We start from the raw sequence: 15237 nt of genomic DNA on the forward strand, positions 1-15237 counted from the left end.
CAGAGACAGGTAAGAAACCTCAAGTCTACGAGGAGCAGTAACGCCCACGACGGAGGGGGTCAGAAGAAGCAGGGTAAGGGCAAAAGGGTTTAAGAGCAGAAAGGGTTTAAGAGCCGGTCAGCTGGGAAGTGAGCAGCAACCCGCGGCTGTGTCTCCCTCAGCGAGTGTCCCCCTGGAAGTGTCAGGTGCCTGCTTAGAGATGCTGTGTGCAGAGGTGGGACACACAGAGAAACCCCGGGCTTGCCAAAGGCCCACTGATCTGTCACTAGCTCGCGTGACACCCACACGAGGCTAATTTACAGGAACATCAAAAGATGGAGAACCAGGCAAGGCTCGACCTTCTCAGGAAGGAACTGTAAGTGGCCAACCGGTTGGTAGATTCACAACTGGTACTATTATCAAACTCAACCGTGTTTTATGCTCACCACTTTCCTGGAAGCACAAATTATCGTGAGAACCATCTTGGTGGGCATGGTCTAGAACAAAATTCTAATTCTCCGCTTGCCTTGCTGCAAGGGTGACCTTGGCCAGCCCTTCAGCCACCACCCCACAGTGGTGGCCAGACAGTGGGCGGTGCCACGGGCTTCCACCTCCTAGACTCCGCGCAGTGAGCTGTGGCTTGGCCCGTCAGTCAAGTCCGCAGGGCGAGCGAACACACTCGACAGGCGTGTATTCATTAACAGGTTGTGCAAAAACAGGTGTTTGTTGTAACAGGGAGCAGATAACATCCCTCCCCGATTTTGGACAGTGTTTGCACAAACTGTTCTGTGTTGTGGTTAAGCGCTATAACTCTTCCTAATAAGTAATGTTTTCCTGCAAGGGATGTGGTAGTTTCAGTATTTTTCATATCAAGATTAAGTACTTTCCCGCAGTCTTGAGCAAAATATAACCATGGAAAGGTCAAACTGGGCCAATTAAAGACACTCACGGATAAAAAAGATTAAACATTACTAAATCTTTGAATCCATGCAGTCTGCAGAGTAGGAGTGGTGACCCCCAGGCCACCTGTGTGATGTCTAGAAAGTAAAAGGGCTTTTGAAGGAACAGTACCTTGTAGTAATGGCTACCATTTACAACTTTGCAAAGAATTGCACTAAATCTTCATTTGCTTTACCTCATTTAATCCTCCCAACAACCCCAAACGCTGATAATATTATCCCCATTATGTAAGTGAATTAACTGAGAGATTAATTGTCCCAAAGTCACATCACTAGTAACAAGGCATGTCTGAACTTGAACCCACGTCCCTCCGAAGCCAAAACCATATGCACACCTTTAGCAGCTATAAAGACTATAAAAAATGTTAGGGTGAGCGTTTTGAACAAATGCTTTTGACTTAAAAAGGTCATACAAAGACACAACCCAGTGAGAGACTCAGTGGCTAGTCTTTCTTTGGGCCTGGGAGGGAGGTGCTCTTTCCCAGAATAGGCATGAAGATGAAGCCAAAGGAAATGGCCGATGTATTTTTTTCCAGAGGAGGTATTTATGTGATGGATATTCTGAAGACAGGAGTATTTTTTCCTTTCAGTTGTTTGCTGTTGGGGTGGCTCAGCTCTAGCCAAGGGGCCTAGAGAAAACTCCAGAACTTGGTAAGCCAGCAGCTTCCCAGCAGGTCACCTCCATCTGGGTCAGTCTGAGGACCCACAGCGCACTTCCGGTCCTGAAGCCCAACCGGGGTTAATGACCACGCCGGGGACCCTGCTGGACCCAATTCAATGCGGACGGCCTTGAGAAAGAGCTCCTTCAACCTCCTGCTCCAGAAGCAAAGGACGAGCTTCCCACGTTGGGATAAACAAATTCAGCATTTCAAAGCAACCGGTTAGCCACTCACCGTAATTTGCATATAAATGCCAACAAACAACCTCCCATTGTCCAAGCAGCCCCGGAGGGCTGTCGGGTTTTACTGCCCACCTAGAGAGTGTGTGTCACAATCCTCGGCCTCCCAAGATTTCCCTCGGAGCCTGCTTCACAATCAAGTATCGGGCTGGGAAATGACCCTGGACACTTAGCATTTAGCAATCCCGGACGGACAGACAATCCCCTCTTTGCACAGCCTCCTTCGTGCTCTGTCAGCCTGTGAAATTGGCAGCCAGAAGCCAGGAACCCCAGGGGAAACCAAGCTCCCCATCCAGCCCCACCGGTGCTACTCCAGGTTTTGCCCAGAGGATACACTTCCTCTTTCCAGCCCAGAAGTTTTTGCCTTTGAAGGTGGACAACTGTGCTGCTTTGAAAGAAAAAGAAACTCTTTTTCCCCCACTTCATTTTTTTTTTTTTTTTTTAAGATTTTACTTATATATTCAACAGAGAGAGAGGGAACACAAGCAGGGAGAGTGTGAGAGGGAGAAGCAGGCTGCCCGCTAAGCAAGGGGCTGGATTCGGGAATTGATTCCAAGGCCCTGGGATCATGACCTGAGCCAAAGGCAGACGCTTAACCACTGAGCCACCCAGGTGCCCCTCTGCCCCGCGAACTTAATATTTTTATCACACGTTACTGGGTGCCGGTTAAAGGTTTGACCCAGGGCTCATGGAAAATAAAAATATGCGTGTGCATAAAATATGTTTAAATAAATGAAAGGATTATGAGACACTAGAAACAATACAAGGGTTATAAGGGTTGGGAAGTCATGAATGATCACACAACACCCCAGGCACACATAAGCACACACATTTTCTAAATTTACATCTCCTTCTTTAAAGTTACTATTCAATAAGTAATTTCCTTGAGAGAGCGCTGATAATGAAAGAAACACATATAAAGTCTCAGTTATAAAACTATATATGGGTTCATAAGAGCCAGTTGCATTTTGAAGTAAAAGGTAATCCTTTAATGAAGATGCTAGGTGTTTGTGGAGGGGGCGGGTAGTATAAAACTCACCTTTGCTGTGTCCCTGAAAGAAGGTTGCTTGTTGCTTGTTGCTTTTATTATAGCCTCTGGTTACAGGTTCAGTTCCAGGAGAACAAAGTTACCCCAAGTTACCCCAGTGTGGCTAGGACCAGCCAACTCAAGATGAAATAGCCTGCTGATTTTATGTCCTTCACCTTTTGGACCAACAAAACTCTCCGTGGTTTATTTTTAAATTCCTTAGAGAAACACTGATAAAAACTGGATATTTCACGGTGCTAAAAGGAGAGTCCACCTCTTCGTTTAACAGGGAATGATGATAATGCTTCTCGGTGAGAACTGGTGTCCGGTCGTTCGCTTGCAGATCGCACCAGATTTCAAAGGTGAGGATACGTTTGACCTTAGCAACGCTCCATTAATTTTCAGATCCGTTTGAATTGTTTCTCCTCCACTCCCTTCACTGGCAACTTATTTTCGTTGGGGTTCCCATACAAAATTATAAATCTTCAAAACAATAGTTTGGAGTGGAGAAAAGTGAAGAGGAAGACATTTGGGTATTTGCGGACAACCTGAATTCAGATGCCTAATGCAAGAGGGCTCGGTCTCCCTTCCGGGTCTGCTCTCCTTGGATCACAGCGAGGTACAAAGGCTGTAGGGGTCAGTCCTCCCTCCTCTCCACCGGGATTTCACAGTTGAATCCCTAAATCCAGGTGAGAAATACCCCCATTTAGCAAGGCAACTGTGAATGAAAGTCTCGGGTATCAAAATCACATCCACTACATTTAGTTTAAAAAAAAAAAAAAGCCTCAGCGTGGACTTCCAACACTTGAAAAAGTAAGAAAGTGCTTTCAGAAGTGTGGTGTTTTTCCACTGTCCTCATCAGTTCCCTAGGGAAATTCCAAGGGAAAGAGACCAGGGATAAAGAGCTTTCTGTATTTCTCTTGGTTTTAACTGCTGAAACAATTTTTGTTCCATTAGGTTTGTAATGTGAGATCTCTCAGAGTGAATTTACACAACAGCCCCTGACTTTATTAATTCATCACAACTAACTCAGTCTTCACGTGTCGAAAAACAAATTGCTGACTTCCCATGAATTCCGACATCTACTTACACTCTGCCTTGAAAGTGGTTTGCTGTGAAATTATTCCAGGATTTCCAAGACTGTCCGGCCAGCACGGCACAGAGGTGCACACGCCACGCTATGTACGTATATGCACACACACAGAAACAGTCACCAGCTCACCTCTTCAGGATTCCGCTCGGGTCACTCCAGCATCAATCCAGTCTGCAAGGCCTAGGCTGCCAAACGCAATTTGAAGGAGCCTCCAGGAGGCCAGCTGGCGACAGGCTGCTAGATAGGGGACTCCACCAGGTCTTGAGGAATGACAAGGCCTGGAGACATTGTCTACCTGCTTATCCAAAGTATCTCCCCAGGTTGCCTCTCTGATGCCTTTCCTGAAATCCCTTTTCATATTCACAGAATGGGGAAAGTTTGTATAAACATGGCTCATGGGCCTCGGCCTATAATGCACTGGAACTCTCCAAAGCAGATCCCCTGGAAAATCACCACCTTCCTGTAAGAAGTCTATCTCCTCTGCGGCTGCACGAGCCCCAGCCCCTCCCCAGGCCGATCTCCAAATTCCCAGAACGGCAGACAAGTGCATTACGCCATCACGCACAGGACGGTAGGACGTGCGCCGACCAGCCAGGACGTGTTCAGAGCCTGAAACCATTCCAAAGGAAGAGTTGTCAAATTTTCAAGAAGGGTTTAATTTTGTTATTTCGTCGGGTCTCAAATTCTCAGATCAGCGACCTGCCTTTTTCTATCAGCACAGTGAGAGCAACGGGGACAAAGGAAGAGAGGGAAGAAGCGTGGGTCAGTCTCGGAAGCAGTTCCTTTTCCATCACAACGGGGACCCTCAGAGTCCCCAACTAAATCAGCTTCATCTGGGGGAATTAAGCGGATTTGTCACTAACTAGACCCCTGCCCCGTGTGAAAACGTCCACACTGCCCTAAAAACCGGTTGCGGAACTACTTGTGTTTTGGTGGGGGCACCTATGGGGGCCATTGTCTAGAAAGCATCAATCACGCACAAACCGGTCAAGTGATTCTGAAACAGGATCCGTCAGCGGACTGGACTCCCTTGATTTTCTCCCTGGATTAACCATCATTCTGTCAAATACCAAAAAAAAAAAAAAAAAGGTCCATAAAACTGAAGTGTTCCCATCAGCAGCCACGAGATTATTCCGAAAGGAAACAATGACAAGCCAATGTCATTAGTAGATGAGAGGCTAAAAGCAATACATTAAAAACCTGTATTAAGAAGGTTACATGCAGTCTGCAGGTCGCTGAAAGGGCTGAAAATCTCAGGTATGAGAGAGCGAAGTATAAAAAAGTCGAGGAAATGTCCACTGTAAAAGTAACGGGCCCAAGCTCTTAAATTTTTTTTTGAAAAAAATTTTTTTAAAGATTTCATTTATTTATTTGAGAGAGAGAAAGAGAGAAAGCATGAGCAGGGGGAGGGGCAGAAGAAACAACAGACTCCAATGCTGAGCAGGGACCCAATGCTAAGGCAGATGCCTAGCCAAGTGAGCCACCCAGGTGTCCCCCAAGCTCTCAACTTTAAAAAAGCAAAACAAGACAGATTTTACTCGTTCATTTGACAGAGGGAGAGAGACAGTGAGAGAGGGAACACAAGCAGGGAGAGTGGGAGAGGGAGACACAGGCTTCCTGCTAAGCAGGGAGCCTGATGTGGGGCTCGATCCCAGGACTCTAGGATCATGACCTGAGCCAAAGGCAGCCACTTAACAACTGAGCCACCCAGGCGCCCATCAAATTTGGGGGAATATTTTGCTGGGCCCCTCTAGTTCATTGAAGACGCTTGTGTGTGTTGACAGAAATAGCTAGCATACCTCCAAACAATAATCTTGTAAACCATTATCACTGCCCCCATTTTATAGGTAACAAAACTTGAGTATTCAAAGGGCTTAAGGAATTTGCCCAAGTTCACAGAGCTAGCAGGATGAAGGCAGCATTGGAACACAGCATTGGCTGTGCAACTCCCAAGTGCACTTGACCGCTACCCTTCTGAGTTCGGCCTTATCCCGCCATGTAAATTTTGGTGGAGGTTTGACATTATTTGGGCCGAGACAGAGAAGAGGACCAATTAGAAGTTATAAGGAAAAAAAGCTGTCCTGGCCCCAAAAAGGCTAGTTCCAGACTCATGATACTGGATGCCCCTGCCTTCAAGCTTTTAGCCTATAATCAGCCCATATTGAAACCAGATTTACGAGCTCTTCAGAGGAGAGCTTTGTGATTTTCTAAAGCAGACATGTTTGGTATTTTAGAAGGTCAAACCCCCTATGGTGCAGTGTTTTTAATAAAATCAGTTCAGCAGAAATTAGAGACACACCAGTCTATTCCTAGGAAGCCTCTGAGCCATTCAAAATAAGGGTGTGTGTGTTGGGGGACGGGGGTGGAAATAACATAAAAGACATAACCACATGCAGATCAATTTTTTCAAAAGGGAGAGAACGGGAGGGGGTAGATATAGAAACATCATGGCAAATTTGGTCCCATTTGTCTCTGGTTGGGGCAAATTTCCACTTAGAAAAAGAATCTTACTTGCGGGGGGGTAGTTCTATGTCAATATTAAACAAGGGCTGTTCTTGGTTAGCTCGGCCTTGTCCTGTCACCTCAAAGTAACAGTAAACATCTCCAGGAGGGAAAAACAAACACAGCAGTCATCACCTTACTTACATCACCGACTCAGGTAGGTAGTTATTTCATGAAGGGCCCTTTATCTCTGCTCTTGGCAGCCTCTACGCTCTCACAGGAAAGCAACAGGAGAACCTATATTTAGTTCTTGGTAAAAATCAAAGCGGAGAGACCCGCAGTATTTTCGTAGAAAGGCCGAGTTATGCCCAGAAACTGCCTTTTAAGACTGGCGGCGAGGGCGGTGCGCAAACACTCCATGAGTAAGTATCTCATTTATGAACACAACACACGAGGGGCACAGGGTTCATCCTAGGAAGACACGGGAATAGGAATAGCCAGTCTATTATTCGGCAAGCACGTGAGCACCCGGACCCCCAGTCCAGCGGTGGGTGGCAGGTGCACAACATGATGGCCCACCCCCCTTCCCGGAACAGGATGGGTGTAAACAGCCTTGTGAATTTATAGTAGAAACAAGACACAGGGCAGCGAACACCGAACACAGAAGTGGGGGCATTTTGCATTCATCTTCCAGTAAATGTCTGTGATTTCAGTGCCTGGAGGTTGGGGGTTTACTGGTTTCCAAGTGATTCAAAATACGGGACTTCAGGGGCACCTGGGTGGCTCAGTGGGTTAAAGCCTTTGCTTTCAGCTCAGGTCATGATCTCTTGAGTCCTGGGATCAAGCCCCGTATCGGGATCTCTGCTCAGCAGGGAGCCTGCTTCCTCCTCTCTCTCTGCCTACCTCTCTGCCTGCTTGTGATCTCTGCCAAATAAATAAATAAAATCTTAAAAAAAAAAATAACGGGACTTCAAATCCTTCATTGTCTTTACTTAACGAGTTGCTGAGTTCTTAGTTGACTGGTATTTAGAAGAAATGGGGTGAGTAAGACTAACAGACACCGGCTGCTCGAGGCATCCCTGAGCATGCAGGCTTTTCATCTTCAAGATATGAAACTGCTGTAATTTGATCTGGAGCTCACCGTGAAGGTGAGGGTCGAAACTCCATCAAGGGGCAATCTCAGTGAATTTTCTTCTCTAGATGGGTTTGGATAGTTAGGCCACAATTCTCTGGCTCCCTTGAAAAGCAACACACCAAAAAGTTCATACGCTTTATAAACTGGAAGTCACACGTGCAAGAACTGTCATTCTCAAAAAGCACAATACGAATGCCATCATTTATTAAAATGTATATTTATTCCATAGCCTACTTTGTATGGGGCTGTGCCTCTTAATTATTGGATAATCTAGGTACTCGTTTTTTTAGACTAGTCATTTCGACTGATTCTCCCATGAACCTGGCGACTGCATCTGTCTTAAAGGACCCAAATTATGCTTATCGTAAAATAACCCCCCAAATATGCACACACACAATCTTTTAACACTCAGTAAAAGAAAACCCCATCCTCACATATGCAGACTAGAGGTTCATTTTTAAGCAGAAGTTTCAAATATACAAAAGAATCAGGAAAAAAAGAAAAAAGAATCCTAGATGGCAAATTTTTCTCACATTTAGGATAACATAGACCTATTTGGGGGGGAAAGTACACAAACATGGCATGGGTTTGAATTCAGGCTGAGCAGTCTTGCCAGACAGAAGGTCCTACAGGAGTGAAAACACTGTTGTTACTCAGTGTGTCAGTGGCTGAAGTCGATGTGGGGGGCATAGGACCCTAGTGTTCTTTAAATCTCAGTTGATACAAATAACCCTCAGTATTGAAACCCTTTCTAAACACTGAAAAAAAAAATAGATTAGTATAACACTGCATTGAAGGAAGGTTTGAAAACTAGGAGCATAACACAATCGAGTTTGGCTAATTTGGGATCCAAAATACTTAAATTGGTCTGAGACAAAAGCCAACTGATATGGTAAATCAATCCAAACGTAGTAAAAGTAGACAGTGACTAACTACAAGAAGTTTCGTTTAGCGGACTTGGTTTGGTTTTTCTTATTTGGTTGGAGGTAGACACATTTTTAAAAAGCATTTCAGAGCAACTGAAGTTGATGAATATGACCTTTTCTCAGCTCTAGACACTGATCCACCATATCCCACCTGGTCTAAAAAAGTTTAGGATTTCTCATAGGTGAAAGCTAAAAACCAGGGTTATCCTAACACCAAACAAAAAACACGTGGGTAAGATACTGAATGATGGGCAGGACACAGTTGGAAATTCTCCACACTGTAAGAAAACTACAAATATGCAGGTAAGGACAAACAAGATCTTGGTCTTATTTAAATACCAAAAAAAAAAAAAAAAAAAAGGCAAAACAAAGCAAACAAACAAAAATCAAGCCAAATCCTATAGTTGAGACCCTACTGTGAGCAACAACAGAACTTCATTTGTAAAATTAACATGAAGTTTCTTACACCTCCCACTTAGTTTTTAATTTATGACAAGACACCGCTAAGTTTCAGACAAAATATATATATATATATATTTTTAAATCTTTACAATAAATCAAGATGTTGGAGCTTACACAGAGCACATTTTAGTTTATTTAGGTACTCAATTCCAGCTCGCTCAGATGCAAAACCCTGGTAACAGTGTGTATGAAGTCTTCTCTTTGCTTTTTATAATTTTAAAGCAAATAATACATTTGACTGTATTTAAGAGTCTGTGCAAATAATCCTTCAGAAGAAATATCCAAGATTCTGTTTGCAGAGGTCATTCCGTCTCTCAAAGGGGACTCGGTGAGTTCCTTTTTCTGCAGATAAAGTGCTCCTGTCCAGCAGAACCCCAAGCCTTCCAGCGTCCAAGAACTTCGGTTTGGGGTCAGACCCCATCATACAAACTCCAGCTTCCCGTGCCCGCTGTACATGCCCCAGTGGACGAGCGAGAGGATCTTGTCGTTGCTGAGGTCCGCTTGTCTCATCTTGTCACAGGTCAGGCAGCAGTTCTCGTGGCCGCTCACCGGCACCATGCACTCCAAGTCTAACTTGGCTACCTGCCCCTTTTTGGAATGGTGTCCGTGGAAGCTGTAGTGCAAACGGGACAGCATCTGCTGCCGCTGATCCTGCAGTCTCTTGTTCTCACTCCGGAGCATCCTCAAGGCCAGCATGATCAGCAACACCAGAATGAGGCCGCCGGCGATGGGCACGGCGATCACGGCCGCCCGGAACCACAGCTCTTTGGAGGAAGTCAGCTCCTGCACTTTGGTGATGAGGTTCCTGCCGCCGTCGTGCTGATAGCGGTTTCCTTGTCCTAGAGCAACAGAAACACGTGAGCGGACTGCGGTTACGCCCTCCCACCGGGACTTACAATCATCTATCCATCTGCAACGAGACACCCCGTGAGAAAGCAGCTTACGGTGAAATCAACACTATTTACAAACGACACGCTGCCCAGCGGTGCAAAGATGGGCTTCCGAGAACAGTCTGTGTAGGGACTGTGGTTCCTGAACAGGAAGGGTCTTCTGGGTCTTCCAAAAGTGGAAAAGCCAGGCAAAACCTATCATGCAGACAGACATCTCATGCTCAGGCAGACAGAAAAGCTACTCAACAGAGATGCATCTTCGCATCCACAGCCAGGCCTCTGCCCCTGGTGTCTCTAATTACATTAACAACAAAATCAATAGCAGACATACAAGTCGTGGCTGCTGCGCACCAGAGGAGGCCAGCGTGCTGGTCCGAGGGGGCTTCTACCTACCTGAGGCCTCCCCCTTGGGAGGGGCGAGCACATCGTGCAGCCCTCGGTAATTGCACATGTCTTCGTGACAGCATTCCAATGTGGGCACGGCGGTGCCAGAGTGGTTTCGGGCCTGTTTGGCTTGGCAGAGGTCTGCTGTGCTTGCGAGAGAGTCCAGGCAGCCATGGGTGAGCGGGGAGTTTGTGTTCTGAGGATCGAGAAGCCTCGAGAAGCAGGCGTTCAGCTCGGATTTACACATATAGCCGGTTGCCACGCAGTGGGCAGCATCACAGTAGCATCTGATTTCACCTGAAGACAATGAGAAATTGCGTCACGCGCCTTCCTGAGCCCAGATAAAGCCTCTACCTGGGCAACTGCTCAAGTTCAAAGGCATGAACTTCTGGATATTCAGCTGAGCGCCCGCAGTGGCAGCCTGGAGCAGACTTGGGAGAGCCCTGCGTGCTAGGCAGTGCTTAAATTTCCACCCAGTTAAAGGTAATTTTAGAAACATACTAATCCCAACTGCAGAGAATCAGAGTTCAATTGCAATTTCTAAGGAGTTAGTGGGTTAATTCAAAATCTTACTTCTGGATCTGAAGGAAAAGAATCATCACAAGAAATTCTCCTACTGTAAGGTGAATTACACTGTTTATTCATTTTAATCCTACGTGACCATACAACATAAAAATGCCAGGCTTTTTGATTTTGTCAGTATAAATATTTGATCGGAACTACTGAATTGTTTACTACCTTAAAGGGCTGTGCCAAGATTTAAGAGCTTTAGCTAACACCTTATAAAGTTATTAACTAGAAACACAACAATCTAGAAATTGCTCCGGTCAGGAGGTTTTAAAACTATGAAACTGGGCAGCTATTTGCAACCTCTCTAGAAAAGGCAAACTTTGCCTATAAAGATCTTTTCATGCAGAGGAGCTTTTAGTCAGTATATTGTAAAACAGGAACTAGGCAGTTTACAATTAGTGGTTTGCTTGCCAAAGTCAATTTCTTTCAGCCCAAATGGAAAGTCATAAAACTGGGGGCAGGGGCGGGGTGGGGGGCGGGTGAGGAGGGGAGGCGGGTTTAAAAGCGAACTTCTCCTCCCCTTAACTCCCCAGTTTTACATGTAATTCAACATCGGATCTAAAAGGGGAAACACTGAAACTGAAAATCCTCTGCCGGTTGAATGAAAAATCCTTAAAGAAACCTCAAATTTTTCTCCAGGAAGTGATTAAAAGTTTCCTTTATAAAACTTACTTGGGGAGTTGCAAGTCACTGGTAACATTTTGCTGCAGTGCATGCTTCTGAGGCTTCTAGCACCCTCCTCTAGTTGAAATGATCTGGGTTTCAGAGCGATCACCAATAGCGCATCTGACCCTGTGGGCTCTGGTCACTGTCAGATGCCACAACTAATGCTACCGTAAAAAGAACTGAGGCACACACCTTTTCCCAGCTCCCCGATCAGAAGTTCTAGTAGTTACTGAAACCCCGGCTCTGAAATTAAACACCAGGGACTGTGGTTTTATAGACCCTCTCCTTTCTTCTTCCTCCTCCTCTCTGCGAATGTGAACGCCTGAGTGAGGTGTCTCATTTAATTATCTGTCCAAATTCCAGGCCACTGTATGGTATGCTCGAGCTTTCATCAGATGCTAATGCTTTCGTTCTAAAAAAAAAAAAAAAAAACAGAAAAAAAACCTTCCAGCTAATCACAGATCTCTGGCAATCTGAGTTTAACTGTCCAGAGCTGGAGGTCCTGCTCTAGCATCGGTTGGCGAGCTCCCTGGTCTGTCCCACTCTGGGCCGAAGTCCCTTCTCCAGGAAGACCTTCAAGTTGGAACCTTGCTTTTTAGAGGTTGTCTCTCCTCTTTCCAAGTTTACTTGATGCTTTGCACAAAGCTCACCAGTCTTATGTGGTGATGACTACGTATCTCTAGCCTGACTAATTCCACCAACAGATTTAAAGTAGAAATAAACCAGATTCAAAGTCCATTTTGATCCCATGCACCTCAAGCCCAGTGCAGAAAAAGAACACTGAATGAAAAGAGTAAAATGTTTATGAGAGCCTATTTAAAATACTGTATTTTCAATGACCTAAAACAGTCTAATAAAATTTTGACAGGTAACTACGAAAGTTCTAACAACTTTTTTTTTAATTGGAGCCACATTTCAACAAGTTGAATGGACTTTTGTATTACTGTATTAAAACTATATTTCTGTCGTTTCATAAAGTTTCTTCCTGTGGCATGCAAAAGGCCCAGAAAGGGGACTGGTATTTGGAAACAGTGAACAATGCTCTTCTGTTCCCCCCCTTTCTTGTTACTGTATGTAGTGATTAAACAAAAATGTCTGCTTTAGTCAAGATGGCTACAGGAGAGACTGCTGGCTTCTTTTAAAGCTTTTGAAGTCCGCAGCAGTCAGAAATCTCTGATCCCCTAATTATATCATTATCAGGCACATAGTTTCGGTATCTGTGACTTCATGTCAGCCTCAGTCCCTCCCTGTTCTGCCGGCCTTTGATAGGGCCAGGAGGCTCCCCTCTGCAGGCTACCAGGGCTGTTATTTAGGGTTAATTACACCCTTCCTTTCAAAATAAATAAATACCGTAGCACAGCATCCTTCTGGGCTAGCTTATCCTTTAACCTCATGCCTGCTACATGGCAATTAGAGAAGGGGTGGTGGGGGGGGAGTGCAAAAGCTAAATAACGCTTCCCATTTAAAAAGAAAAATTATCTGTTCGGAGAACAGTAGAGAGTTCATGGCGGGGGAGGGGGGGGGAATCCTTGAAATCTAGGAGTTTGGGTTATTTCAACCCAAAAGGCGAAAGACTGCAGGAAGCAAAAAGAAACCGACCTTTTTCTTTCTTTCTTTCTTTCTTTTCTTTCCCCCCGGTAGTAGTGTAAGCCCTGAGGGGAGTGGGAAATGGGACCGCTGCCCTCCCAGCCCGCGAAGCCACCCATCAGACTCCTGCACAGGGAGACTCGCACTTGGGGCACCTCCTCTCTCACACTCGCCGGCTCACAAAGACACGGAGAGACACACACGGAGGCACACGCGCGGACGGAGGCACACTTGGGGACCGGCGCTGACCGCCCGCACTCCGGCCCCGCGCGGCGGCCCGCAGGATCGGGGGTTCGTCGCGGCCGCCCCCAGCCGCGGGGTGCGGAGGGCCGCTGCGTCCCCGCGCGCACCACGGCCCCGCTTCCCGGCTGCAGACGTTCAGCAAAGTTCGCCGCGGACAGACTTACAAAAACATTCTGACAACCACTTGCCCCGAGGTCTGACTCCACCTCCACGCGCCGGCCCCGGGACACCCGAGGGGGGGCGGCCGCGAAGCCACCGCCGCGACTTCTAAGAACAGGCAACTTGTCGCGACCTGCGGGCTCCAGCAGGAGGAAGCCTCGCCCGCCGCTAACAAAGCCTTGGCAGCCGCCTTCAAAGGCCCGCGGCAGCGGCCGCCCCGGGACCCCCGCGCGCCCCTCCGCGGAGAGCCCGCGCCTCGGCCGGCCGGCGGGCACCCACCTTTGGTGAGCAGCACGGCCATGGCGCAGAGTTCGAGCTGCAGCCAGATGAAGATGTAGCTGGAATGGCGATCCATTGACGCCCCCCCACGGCCGCGGCGCCCCCGCCGGCTCCCGGAGCCGCGGCGCAACTGCAGCCTACGGCTCCCGGAGCGCGCAGGGCATGGGGGCTCCCCGGGGCGGCGGGCGCCGTCAGCGACCGGGCGAGGAGCCGGGCCGCGGCCGGAGCATGGAGCGCGGCTGGAGGGGCGCCGAGCAGCCCAGAGGACTTTCGCGGCCCGACTCCGCGGCCACCGGGGGCCCCTTCGCTCGGCTCCGCGCCGCCGTCCCGGGTGGGCTATGGGCCTCGCTCCCCCTCGGCCGGCCACTGCGCGAAGAAGCTCCCCGAGCGCGCGCGCAGACCGCCAGCCGCGAGCTCCAGCTTGCGCCCACCTCTGCCGGCCCGGATCCGCGCCGTAAATAGCGCCCGGCGCCTGGAGCCGGCCAGACGCCGCCCCGCCCCCGGCCCCGCCCCGGCAGCGCCGGCGCCGCCCGATTGGCCGCCAGGCTCCAGTCGATCATCTCCGCAGCCAGGAGGCGGGCCCAGAGGGGGGCCGGGTGGGACCTGCCCCGCGGCTACTAGCGGCGCCGGCGTCTGGGGCTGCGGGCGGGGAGGATGTCGTCTCCCGCGCTCCCCCTCGCGGAGGCCTGCGCGTCCGTGACCTTCGCGAGGCTCGGGTCGATCCCGGCCGCGGGGTCTCTGGCACTCGCCTCCGGGACCTTCACAAACTCAGACTTGGGCCGGCGTCCCCCATCCCCTGGCTACTTTCTTGTTGCCCCCGAAACGCGCGAGGGACCGAGGGGTCGCTAGCGGAAGGCCTCCCGGGCCACGCTGCGCGCTCTAGGAACCCCAGGAACAAGTGGCGGTCCCCCTGCGTGCGCCATCTGCCACGGCGCCCCTGTCGAGCCCTGGGGGCTCGCGTGTGGCCGAGAAGGGGGTTTCGTCGGGGGAGCCCGGAAGGGGGGCGGCCGGGGGCCGGGGTCTGCTTTCAGCCTTTTCCCCCCCTCTCCCTCTCGGGCGCATCCGCCTTGAGCCGCCCGCCCTCTGATCAATAAAGCCCAGACAGGCAGACTGTTGATCAGTGGGGGCCGCTAAGTTCTCCTGGGGAGACAGGGGACGAGGAGCCGGCTAGAGACACTTAACGAAAATTAGCAAATCCAAAAGCACCCGGCGCCAGCGAGACGACACAGGCCGAGACTGACACTCAATTAACCACCCCCCAAACAATCGCAGGCAAACACACCGGCTGACCCTGATCAATATCAGCCCCGCAGTGATCTCCTTTCTGAGATACTAATTCATTTATTAGGACTTGCAGGGCTGCCGGCCCCCAACTACCCAAAGGCAGCCCTGGAGGTTTTGCTATTGTTGTGTTATGTTTTCTTTTGTTTTAACTTTTTGAAGGCTAAATTCAACTTAAAACTCTTATCTGCAGGAATGCTCTTGTATCCTTTCGTCCCATAACCTGAGATTAACAAAAATCCACTGTTTGAGAAATT

At 48.5% G+C, this 15237-nt stretch overlaps 1 protein-coding gene across 2 annotated transcripts; it reads right to left on the minus strand.

Annotated features, from left to right (window-relative positions):
- Positions 1-7699: 7699 nt before the first annotated feature.
- On the minus strand, positions 7700-13783 carry BAMBI (BMP and activin membrane bound inhibitor). 2 transcript variants are annotated; one of them, XM_059404098.1, is made up of 3 exons: positions 13700-13783; positions 10205-10492; positions 7700-9760 (listed from the first exon to the last, which is right to left on the minus strand). In XM_059404098.1, the coding sequence occupies exons 1-3, from the start codon at positions 13773-13775 to the stop codon at positions 9342-9344; spliced, it is 783 nt and encodes a 260-aa protein (XP_059260081.1). In that variant the 5' UTR covers positions 13776-13783; the 3' UTR covers positions 7700-9341. The 2 variants fall into 2 exon arrangements, with proteins under 2 accessions (XP_059260081.1, XP_059260082.1); XM_059404099.1 differs by lacking the exon at positions 13700-13783 and adding an exon at positions 11624-11760.
- Between the last annotated feature and the right edge of the window lie 1454 nt (positions 13784-15237).

Source organism: Mustela nigripes, chromosome 6, assembly GCF_022355385.1.
Source record: "Mustela nigripes isolate SB6536 chromosome 6, MUSNIG.SB6536, whole genome shotgun sequence".
Taxonomy (NCBI): Eukaryota; Metazoa; Chordata; class Mammalia; order Carnivora; family Mustelidae; genus Mustela; species Mustela nigripes.